Source organism: Pinus tabuliformis, chromosome J (genome assembly GCF_031772625.1).
Source record: "Pinus tabuliformis cultivar Carrire ecotype Pingquan chromosome J, CPIR1, whole genome shotgun sequence".
In the NCBI taxonomy this organism is placed as follows: Eukaryota; Viridiplantae; Streptophyta; class Pinopsida; order Pinales; family Pinaceae; genus Pinus; species Pinus tabuliformis.
Genome location: NC_142295.1, coordinates 935,517,579 through 935,529,858, shown reverse-complemented (window position 1 = coordinate 935,529,858; position 12,280 = coordinate 935,517,579). Strand labels below are relative to the sequence as shown.

The 12,280-nt window shown below is 32.9% G+C and overlaps 1 protein-coding gene across 5 annotated transcripts; it reads right to left on the bottom strand.

Annotated features, from left to right (window-relative positions):
• Positions 1 to 1,203: 1,203 nt before the first annotated feature.
• Positions 1,204 to 12,078, bottom strand: LOC149229846 (transcription factor bHLH36-like). 5 transcript variants are annotated; one of them, XM_089378762.1, is made up of 4 exons: positions 11,334 to 12,076; positions 10,879 to 11,238; positions 10,436 to 10,555; positions 1,204 to 1,704 (listed from the first exon to the last, which is right to left on the bottom strand). In XM_089378762.1, the coding sequence occupies exons 1-4, from the start codon at positions 11,727 to 11,729 to the stop codon at positions 1,669 to 1,671; spliced, it is 912 nt and encodes a 303-aa protein (XP_089234888.1). In that variant the 5' UTR covers positions 11,730 to 12,076; the 3' UTR covers positions 1,204 to 1,668. The 5 variants fall into 5 exon arrangements, with proteins under 5 accessions (XP_089234888.1, XP_089234891.1, XP_089234887.1 ...); XM_089378765.1 differs by having other exon boundaries at positions 10,431 to 10,555; positions 11,334 to 12,075; XM_089378761.1 differs by lacking the exon at positions 1,204 to 1,704 and adding an exon at positions 2,765 to 3,646 and having other exon boundaries at positions 11,334 to 12,078.
• Between the last annotated feature and the right edge of the window lie 202 nt (positions 12,079 to 12,280).

Below are 12,280 nucleotides of genomic sequence, written 5' to 3'. Positions count from 1 at the left end.
CAACGGTGAATCACAAAAACGTAGTAAATTAAATAAATATGAAGACACATGAGACAGTGATTGATATTAAGTGTCTTCTATTGTTTAAAAATCATTATTATGTGAAAGGAATGTGTGGTAAAGAACTATGTGAGATGGCCTTGAAATGGATTTCTCAACAATTCCCAAAGCATGTTTTAACTTTTAGATGAAATATTTTCTTAGATTATATCGGACACGTAGGGGACCCGGGTTAGTTGTCAAGCTATTTTAGATCTTGTTTAGCATATTGGGGTTGTTTTAGGATTAAGGGTCAAGCTATTTTATTCTAGAGTTAATTATTTAATTTTAGGCATTAATGGTTAGGATATTTTGATTTAAAGTTAGTTATTTGATTTTATTTGACTTTTTTTTTTAAAGGTAACCAACTATATTTCTAACTTTCATATAGATTTTATATTTTGCATATGTTTAGCGAATAGATTTTATTAGATTTCAATGTCAAGGTACATTTGAGAATTGAACATTAACACTTTTGATGTAATGTCTACTACAAATGCTAGATGCCAGGATTTTTGATACTACAAATGCTAGATGCCAGGATTTTTGATTCTAGCAAATGCTTTATGTGGCCCATTTTGTGCAGAGGAAAGCTTCGCACAACTCTCTACCTCTAGAAAATGGGTTAATGAATTATATTTAAATAATTAAATTATAATTTGTATTTTAACATTTAATTTTAATGATATTAATTATTACTATTACAAATTAGTAATTTGTCCAACCATGTCTTCAAAATAGAAAAAACATAATCAAAGCATGATACTAATGATGTAACCCTACTCTTGAGATACTAATATTTTTTCTTATAGGAGATGTTTCATGTGGGCCGCATTTTTTTAAAGAAATTAAGAGTTGTGTGGAGGTTTGTTTGTAGATGATCTTCAACATTTTTAGTTCATGAGTTTCTTTCCTTATATTTTTTAATGAACATAAGCGCTTTATCCATAAGAAAACTAGTACAAATGCCCACACATGTGCCAATGGTACATAGAGTCTTAAATCGGTAGAACGTTTTATAAGCAAAATTGACGCAGAGGTGGAATCGCAAAGGTTCGGAGAAAACACATCATCCCACATAGGCATCCTCTGAAACACTTTCTCTAACACATATTATGAATATTTGATGTATAAAAATGGTTATTATAATATCATAGAGAATATCGCTGATCTATCTTCATCATTGACTGCATTTAGGGGACATAAACCTTAATCAAAAGGCACATTTTACAACACATATTTTTTAGCTATGACCCATCTGCAATGAGCAGTGTAGTGTTTGCTTCTACGCTACAAAGCATTTACGAAGTTTGCCAAAGAGCAATGAGTAATGTGCAGAGAACGCTCATTGTTTGTGATTTATCTTGCAAAGATATTTAGCATAAGAGGAGTTACATAATATTAATGAGAGATTTATTCTCATTCAGCCCCCTTACCCCTTCGCCCCCTTGTTTATGTAAAACCACTTCCTCCACACAGGGAGTCATACATTCGTTTCACCGCCCTCCCACTCCCCTCATCTACCTAAACCACTTGCAACCACATCTGACATCACAAGGAGTTGTACATTCGTTTAGTCCCTCTCCCCCTCCCCCCATCTACCTAAATCACTTGCAACCACATGTGACATTATTTTAGTCTCACTGGGAGTGCGAGAGAACTCACCTACATAATGACCACTCACAATATTAGTTTTTTTTCCTATTTTTAAATTATTTGTGAGTCACTGACAAATAGAAAAAATAAAAACATAAGATTAGGTCCCATCAAAACTCATTCATCCAATAAAAAATTAATAACAAAGCTACTTAAAGAAATTAGAAGATTAAGAATTTTCTCCAAACTTTAATAAAAATAAGAAAATATTAAAAATCAATGTGCAAGTAAATACTATAATCCTTAAAGAAATAGAGACTAACAAAAAAATCCCTTCATCTTATTCCAAAATTTGGCAAAGCCTCTGAATTCTAAAGACATTTAATATTACTATAAAAGAGATGATAGATATACATGACATTTTAGAATTTTAAATCAAAACATAAACTTAATATAATACACGTAATCTTAAGATCATTTAAAATTAAAACCCTCATTTCCTATACCCAATTCGCCCTGGACACTGGAAATAATCAACTTTTTCCATTTCACTTACAATAATAAGTTAATCAAAACCATCATATTTAGCCAGCTACTTCAATTTAAAATTCCTGCGTCCTGCGGTATTAAATCTCTGCCCACTTCACTTCAATAACTAAATGAACTAACATTTATTCATTTCTAAATAGTTTTTTTTTTTTCTTACTTTAAACAAATCCATGTTACTTAACATTTATCAAAATGTTTTTGAAAGAGAAATGTCAATCTTCAAATCAATTAAAATACATATGTATATATTTTTTATATTATATTTAGAATCATCAAGTGTAATCGATTAAAAATAAATACAGTTAAACAATATAAAAATAAATTAGAAATTTTTTTAATAATAAAATAATATTTATAAAATTAAAATTAAATATTATTAAAACATATATAATTTAATTTATAATTTTATTATAGATATTTCTCTTACCTTCGAAGGATAAGAAATATTGACTCTTTTAGCAATATTATTTATTTATATTGTAAAATTTCAAAATTTTAAGAATAGCTTAAATGACCCCGACACGTAAAGGTATCTGGGAGAAATTCCAAACCTTACTCACTCAGAGAAATCATAGGAATGACTGAAGTGATTTTTCTTTGGATAATTATGATAACTCAAACACACATTTATTATAACCATTACAACAAACAATTAAATTATAACGACTTTAAAATGGAACGAGAAGAAAGAATTTATTTGACACCAGGGATGAAATTTTAAGTTTACATTTGAAGTGACACAATGAGTGATACTTTAGCAAACAATCGGCATTCCTTTCGCAGAAAGGCACATGCCATGAGCATAAATTTCTGATAGCACTGTTAGAGGTGTTTTAAGTTTGGGTTTTATGGCAAGTCCCTTGCTGCACCATAAAACTGATTCGCAAAAAGAGTGGACATCGAAAGCCATGGACGTAAACCAACCCACAATCTTAGATATTTAACTTTTACAGAAACCTCTCCCTTTACTACAGTTTGAGATGAAATATCTACACTGTATTTTTGTTTTCTCCTCTTTGTATAATAGACAATAAATCTTCGCTGTATTTGCCTTTTTATTATCTCCGTACAAGAGATAAGAAATCTGCACTGTATTTGTGCTTTATAAATAAAAATATTACATTGTGATAAATTCATAGCTACAAAATTTCTGTTAACGAAAAAGAGTGTTGGTTAATTATTTCAGGAACAAGTAACAACAGTAAATGAGTTGGGCAACCGGACACCAACGAGAAAATGAATCTCGCACATAATAAGCCTCTGAGGACAAAAGCTCAATCGTCAACGAGACTGAAATATTTTCCTTACTTGTTCTCTAATACCATTTGCCATATATGATCTGAGTTACAAAGGTCCTGACACAATTCTCTGAGATATCGATATTGCTCTGGTAATCGGTTTCATTTTCAAGCAGCAGTGTACTTCCAAAACTCAATAGGATATTAATCATCACTGATTTACCCTACATTGCACATTTTTGATATTTCGATGAGGTAGAAACAACAGACAGAACATGCTGCTATTCTGAAATCTGAAGCAATAAACTTTGCGACAACAATTTGTGTGTAGAGAAAACAAAATGCTCTGATATATACTAAAACTGCAACCGAAAACGACAGGCTGAACATGCGCTTCAAGATAGAAAAGCACACAAGGAATATTATAACGTGTTGCAAATGAAAAGGACTGAAAAGAAAGACATTCCAAGAGCAAAATGGCAACATTATTATATTTTGAATGGTAAACTTGGAGAAAATTGGTCTAGAAATAGTTTTCACAGCGAAGCAGATAACCAGCAGCCAACTCCTAACAAAACACCTAACCACATTAGCCGCAGCCACGTCCTACCAAAACAAAGAATTTGTCAAGATGTTTTTTCTTTCAAAATAATGATGTCTTTTTTTGTTCACTTACTGGTGATCACTGAATCCAGTTTTTATATTACTAGTATCATCTTTCATTGAAATTTTGAAGTCCTTGAAACGTTTTCAATCGCTTAATCACACTCCGTCATTCCAAACCCAGGACTGACTATTGGAATAAATCTACGTTTCACCACAGGAAATTTTGATTTCTTCTCCATTGGAACGATGGAAAGAAACAGAATGAACTCTTTGCCATACTTTTATTATTCGTGACATCTACATCCTTATAAACCTTTTAATACGTTATTGACTTTATTTTTTACTTCAGGTTTACTATTACACTAAAACCAGTAAGTATAGGTAAACTTTCACACCTTTGTCATTATGACAGTTAGTCCATGTTCACATATTTTCATTATTAAACTTCCTACCCCTTCTCATTACCTTCCTGACCTTTATCATTACCTTGACCTTCAGTGGAAAGTTTGTCCATGTTCTCACTGTCCCATTCAGCAACCCCTTATGATTATATTGAGTGGGTGGATAGTCACAGTTAATACAACATTTTTTGAGGACCACACATACAGGAATCGCCGAGAATACCGATTTATCCAATAGGTCCCATGGTAGGAATATTTCGGAAATTCTGGCAATGCAAATTTCCTTCGAACATTTTTTTTTTTTTTTCAAATACCGCTGTTGATCCATAAGAACGACTTCATGAATTTTATCCATAAAACCCGACCAGTCTCCCATGCTAACAACTGAAGATTTTCTAGCGCCATCTGAGTACCTTCAGACGACCAGAAGAGTAAGACTACATACGTTAGTATAAAGAATATGCACGAGATAATGCGTCGTTTCTTAAAGAGGGTTACTGATTTAGCTATATCGAATATCTCGCTCTAATATATTTCCGATTTACTCGAACCCAAGAGCTGTCTGTGATTGTACTTTGATTTTTTTTCAGTTACACAACTATCTTCGATGTTCTCTGGCCTACTGAAATTCCATGCCTGGTTCTTCTTGTTTTGCCTATGACGTTCACTTTGGACCAATTACTTCCAATGAAGACGGTACAGATTGGCACACTTAATTGGGACATTGTCTGGAATGTGTACATAAATCCTATTTCAATATCTAGATCAAATGCCAAGCTGGGGATTTGAGGTTTGCTCTTACCCCTTTTTTTTAATATTTTTAAGATATGTGTAGCATATTTAAGATATACATTGTACCATAATTATGTTTACATATGAAAATAACCTAAACACATTCGTTAACTCCAATTTCCAAAAACTACTTTTTAAATATTTTGAAGATATGTGTACCATATTTAAGATATATGTAGCATAATTATGTTTACCTATGAAAATAGAATGAAAATAACCTAAACGCATTCGTTAACTCCAATTTCCAGAAACTACTTCATAAGAGTTTGCAATCTCAAACGTACATCATGTCAAACTCTCTTACGATGGAAGCTTTGAAATTATCTAACATCAAATATCGGATATCATCAACCTATTAAAAAAAAAAAAACCTATAAGAATATTACATTGTTCATCTGCTCTTTATTGAACCCGATGTTCAACATATAATAATCAGTTTGGGTATATCTAAGATATTTGAACTTGCTTCAAGACGTACAAGATATTTTTCAGCATCTACCCTTTGTATTCTACATATAATAATCAGTTTGGCTATATCTAAGATATTTGAACTTGCTTCAAGACGTACAAGATATTTTTCAGCATCTACTCTTTGTATTCTCAGCTTTTTACTCAGCTCTTAGTGGTTGATCTAAACATACATCTTTTTCTAAACGGTTATTCAAAAAGGTGTAGTTTTCACCTACAATGAGCTAGCCATTTGTTTTAGGCTACTATGCTTAACACAACTTTAATAGTAGCTAATGTTAATAGCGGATCAAAGGTTTCACCATAGTCAAGTCAACGCTCTATTAGGAGCAAACTCTTTAGAAACTAGCATTACATTAACTTTTCCATTCTATTTTATTTGGTAAATGTATTTAAAGCTAATGTTAGTTAAATCTAGTAAGAGATAAACAAGATCACATATTTCATTCCTTTCAATTGGCTAAAGCTCAAACTCTTCTTCAAAATAAGCGAGGATAACAAGGGAAAGTGAGTTTATGTCATCACAATGCTCATAGATTTATTTGGAGCTCTCTGTTTTCAAATTTCTCATTCAACATGCTCATGTGTTTGCATCTATAACCTTGGTTTATTTTGCGGAGGCACATGTATTGCTAAACTTTCCTTCTGCTGACACATTTGGAGAAATGGACATTTTCTTGGAGAAATGGACATTTTCTTGATCAATCATAGTTTTTACCTGCAATAATTTTAAGTCTACAAATGCTACAAATTTATTATGGCTCTACCATATAGTCTACATCAGATTTTGTACTATTGATTATATCAGTTGAAGATGCACCTTTTACTCCTACTCAAGTTTTCTTCTTAGATTTTTTGGGATATGTGTAAAGAAGTATAACCAAAAATTCTAAGTGAGAGACACTTGACGTTGTGCATCTCCATGCTTATTAAAGAAATTTAACTTTTTAACTTTTTGTTGACTATATAATCAATATATGTATACTGAACAAGCAACAACTTGAACCCAAAAATCATTGGAAAATTAGTTTTGATCAAGCTCCTTGCCATGTTCATGATAATCTAATTCTTCCTTTAAGCCAATCCATTCTTGTGTGGAGCATATGTGGTAGTTAACTGCCCTTTAATTTCCTATTGTCTATGAAAATATCCAAGTTGCCCTACTCTCCTCCATGTGATAAAAGAAATCTAACATATTTTTCACTTTTCTTTCCCACTCTACCCTTAAATTCTTTGTACTTTGCAAATGTTTCAAATTTATTTTTTGAATAATCATACCCAAACCTTTCCACCAAAATCATCAATGAAAATCCAAAAATAAAAACATCCACAAATGGATTGAGTTTGCATGTCTTGGCATAGATCTATATGACTATTTTTATATGATGCTTGATTGTATAGGATGATATTGCAAAGTTAGTTCCTTTATGCTTTGGAAGGATGTGGCTATCAAAAGGGTCGTTTTATTCATTCAACATAGGATGTCCTTTAAACTATTGATTATTTTGGCAACAGTGTAAGACTCCTCTAAGACTCCTCTAAGGCAGGATACCATACCTAAGGTTCCACAACCAAGGCTATTATGTGCTTGAGAAATTTGATATTTGGTGCATATCACTATTATAGATTTACACTTCTGAAGTTGAATGGTAACATTATGTTTTTGGTCATTCAAACTTTTGCAATAAGTTTTCTAGTATGTGGTTCTTTCTCTTATTATGCATGAACACTTGAATATTATATCATAATCATTTTGACTTAATTTTCCTATACTTATTAAGTTATGTCTAAGGTTACACATATAGAAGACATGTTGAATTTGTTTCTTCTATTTTTTGGGTAAGAGGTACACAACACATTTATAGAAAACTTAATAATCATCTTCAAAAGTAATTTCAAATTTAATAGAGTTGAATAGTTATTTGTTACATGTAGCATGATTGGTACAATGATGGTGTAGCAATACACAATTGTTAATTTGATCTTATCATTGAGTGATTTAAATGAAATGAAGTTTATCTTAGATGTTCCTTATTCATTATGTGAGATATTTACTCCACCCTTGTTTTCCTATGTTCACGTCCATAACGACCATCTTCCTAGTAGTAGTAATATTGAACTTCAAATTACTATGTACATTTTCTTCTTCTCCCCATCTTCAGTGTGTTTAGTCTCATTTCATTCTAGTAAGTATTTTAATGTTGTTCTTTCTTCTTTTAACTATACCTATTTGACCTCTACCTCTACCAATAAATTCCTGATTCTTGAAGGCATTTTCTAATGAGTTAATTTTTTCACAATTGTTGTGACAAAAGTCGACCAATCAAGTTTAAATAGGCATTTTGAATTTTTTATGGCATTGAGAATCATTTCAAATTTCCTTTGGCATTGAGAATCACTATCGTCATTAACTAGTCAATATTCTATAATTCATCTTGAAAATTTCAACTCTAAAGAAACAATAAACACACATACATATAAACATAAATTGCAACTTCAATTAAGTAACTTCTATACCTTAACTTTTGGTTTTTTTATATTTTCTATATAAATCTTGAACTTCTAATCTAGAGTACACTTGAAGTATCTCATTTATATGCATGCATGGAAGGAATAATTATCTTCAAGACACCACCTTAATTACGACCTCTGAGCATAACTACCACTGGAAGAAACTATGACTCTTAGTGTAAGTCTCGCCTAGGCCTACATACAACAATTAACTCAAAATTTGTTTCAGCTGTCATACCAATATGAAGGACACGGGCAAGATTAAACAAACATACACGTAAAGTACAACTGTATCCATTAACAATAAACTTTTTTACAAGCATGGTGAAATTCCCGTGGGGCTCTATGCTTCAACATACTTCAGTTTGCTTCACCTCTGCATTAAAACTAATACCATGGTGTTTATATAAACACTTCTGACTAAACATAAACTCATGCAAATTTTAACTTAGATTTGAGTTTTTTTTAGCTTTCTAAAACTTTCTACAAAAAGCTTAGACTTCTGATATAAACTTCATTTAACTTAACTAATCTCTACTAATACATGCCCACAGTAATTATCTCAACAACTAAAATTTAAAGATTTCAATGTATTAACTTTATTATTACTAAATTTAAAGATTCGCAGTATTCACTTTATCATTACCTAGTATGTTATGTCAAGGATATCTAATGAATCTTACATTGTACTGAATGCTCTTATTATATATGGAAATAATTAAACTCATCTACTCAATTGTAATCCAACAGTGACCTTTTTTTCAAGCTTTTAGCCTTCTAAAATTTTCTACAAAAAGCTTAAACTTCTAATAAAAACTTCATTTAACTTAACTAATCTCTACTAATACATTCCAACAGTAATTATCTCAACAATTGAAATTTAAATATTTCAATGTATTGACTTTATCATTACTAAATTTAAAGATTCAAAGTATTGACTTTATCATTACCTAGAATGTTAGGTCAAGGATATCTAATTAGTCTTACATTGTACTAAATGCTCCTATTATATGGAAATAATGAAACTCATCTACTCAATTGTAATCCAAGAGTGGCCATTATTCTCCTTCTTTCTCATTTATAACCTAATTTCTGTGACCATCCGTAACGGACTGTGCAGTTGCTTCAGAACTGGTAATAGGCCGTAGACTTGTCCAAGAAGACATAAAAACTCATAGCACTGATCCATGGGTTTTCCGTAGGTTAATTGTAGAAGCCATTTTCCCTTTTAGTCACTTCCATTTTTGGTGTCAAGGCACAAGATATTTATGGAGAACTAACGTCTTTCACAGTTGAACGGGTTTGAAGGCACCATCTTTCAAATTCGATTTCCCGGCTATCCCGCTAGGAACCATCTGCATTGAACGTTATACGGACACACTCTTGGGAGCCAACAAACTTTGTCGACAAACAAAAACTCACACATCTAGGAAAGGGAGAGAGCGTGGCACGGTTCAAACAAACCACAAATATATGTACACGGAGAACTTCATGAGCATATTGCTGCTATTATGTCATGCTTCATCATAATAGATCTTAATCTGGCATCTTATAAAATGTGTGAACGAGAGATCAAAATTTTCAAATCTATTCAGTTCACGTTCGTGAAAAAATCTTGCTTACCAAATAATTCAAATGATAGGGAAAGCGCGGCAGCTTGTTATACAGCAGGAAGAACTGTAAAGAAATTGGCCACTAGCCTGCTCAGTAATTATAGGTGGCTTGGTTCTCATAGCAATTGTAAAGAGATATTATCGTAATATTTAAGCGTTTTAAGGGTTTATTGACATGGTTAATGTACATTTGTTTTCATTTCTCTCTGGATAGTATCTACCTGCTTAGTTCATTTAACAAAATCAGGAGCATCTTAGTTTCCCCAAAATGCACCACTATTCATAGAAAGGTCTAGGTGGTCTTATTCTAAAAAATTAAAAATACTCTATCCTATTAAAATTAAAAAATGACAGCAATCCTCTGTAAAATTCCACCAAAAATATTTCTGTCTAGCAAATATTCAGATTAGCAAATTTGTTCTATTTATTTACAACCTTCAACGACTCTATTACTCGATATGTATTTCTAGCCAGTCTTTTATTGACCTTATCAGCTAGCATTTCTAACAAATCTGTGGATTGGTTTAGAAAGCATGCATTTCTGTCAAATCTATTAGACAGTTTAAGATGGATGCATGATATAAATTAGACGGATCTTCAAAAACATTTATTTATACCTTACCAAAGGGTATTCCCGATCTTCAGTGACCGTCAGATGGTGATTCTTGATGTGCTGAGTGCTTATCAAATGCCAAAGCTTGTGGTAGAGGGTATGGATGTTAAAAGTATTGAGATTAAGTACCTGCATCGTTAAGAAAACATATAAGCAGATGCCCTTACTGCAGACTGCAGGCAGCGAAGTCAAGTGCTTTTAGAGTTCGCTGAGAGAAATATACTCAATTTATTTTGTTTTAAACATAACAAAAAAGCAGGAATCCTACTGTTATTTATAAAAGAAAAAGAAACATGAATTATTCTCAACTTTGTTTCTCTGTCGATCCAAAACGTTTACATAAGGGCCATTACTTCTTCGCCTCGGATTTCTTTTAGATTTAAGATTATCTTAGATACAGAGCAAGAAGAAGAATAAGAATCTTACCACCGACAACTAGTGTAGGAGAATACCTTGGCATGTATGGTATGATAAACTTTGTTGTTAATAGCAAATGAAGCAGCGTTCACAATTTCAAGTTCACTGTGTTCCAATGCAAATAGAATATCAGAGTAGGCGATCTCATTTTCCAAAGCGTTTGTCAAGATCTGAACAGCGGAACCCGCAGAGTTTATTTTCACTGCAGGGCATTCCCCATCTGATCCTACGAATTGCGGCGTTTCGTTGCAAAATTTCTCCAATGAAACTTTTGCATTCTGATCAGAGTTGACCTTCATTGTCTCTCTTTGGGAAGAAAGGCCTTCGACTTTTCGCTGTAGATGGTAAACGTAATTCACAGCTTCAAGTACTTGTTCTGACACTGTTCGTTTTCCCTGCACAACAGAGCATCCAACTTCCGTTGAGAAAAAACCCTGGAGAATTCTGTTAATGTCTAAAAACCCTAGATACTGAGCAGAAAAAAACATACCCGGAGATTTTCTTCTGGGAGTAATGATCTAAGCTGTGAAGAAAGCACCTTCATTTCTTTACGCCGCTGTCTTTCAATCATTTTGTGATTCCTCTTGTCTGCCGTGATGGAGCTCGGCAATCTATTCCAAGACTGACCATCAGCTGCAGGACTGGAATTGCAGAATGTTTGCATTTGGGGATTCGAAATGTCCGCTGGGGTTTCAGAATCGTAGCTATCGAACAGATTAAATGTGTTGACATGATTATCAGTATTATAACTCGATCGAAATGGACCTTGAGATGATAGAAATGGATTGGAAGTACTCGATACACTTTGGACATCAAACGTGCTGGCGACATCGCTATAAGAGAAAATTGATGATTGCAGCGAGGAAGGGTTGCTCATCTCTGACATCAATTAAGCCTCAATAAAAGACCTAATTTGAAACTCATGAAACTTTGCCAAAAATTTACAGACGAGCGAGTGGGTCCGCGATCGTCTGCAACCAGATTAGTATTCGATCACTTCCGGCTTTCCAGTACAGCACAAAATCACGAATCGAATCCTGATAAACAGCTGAGGGTCACATTAACTCATAAAGAAATGAGTTGGGATCTGTTATCAGACTCAAAGATCTCTTCTTTCAAACAACACAAAGGCCTGGCGAAGATCACTGAGAAGATCCTGATCCATTTAGCTGCATAAAAATATGGCGCACAGGTCAAACTGACGCGATAAGGAGCGCAAGATACAATCATAATATATATTTATTTCTCTTATTTTGGAAGTAGGGGAAACGTAATGGAACCAAATCGCTGTCAAAGGCAACATCGAGTTATAGAAATACAGCATAAATATAAATTTGCTTTTTTCGACGGAGACGTGTGGGTCTTGTTTATGGGACAACATTACCGCCCGACGCTCAGGGACAAGATTATTTATTGTAATCGTACCCTATATATGTC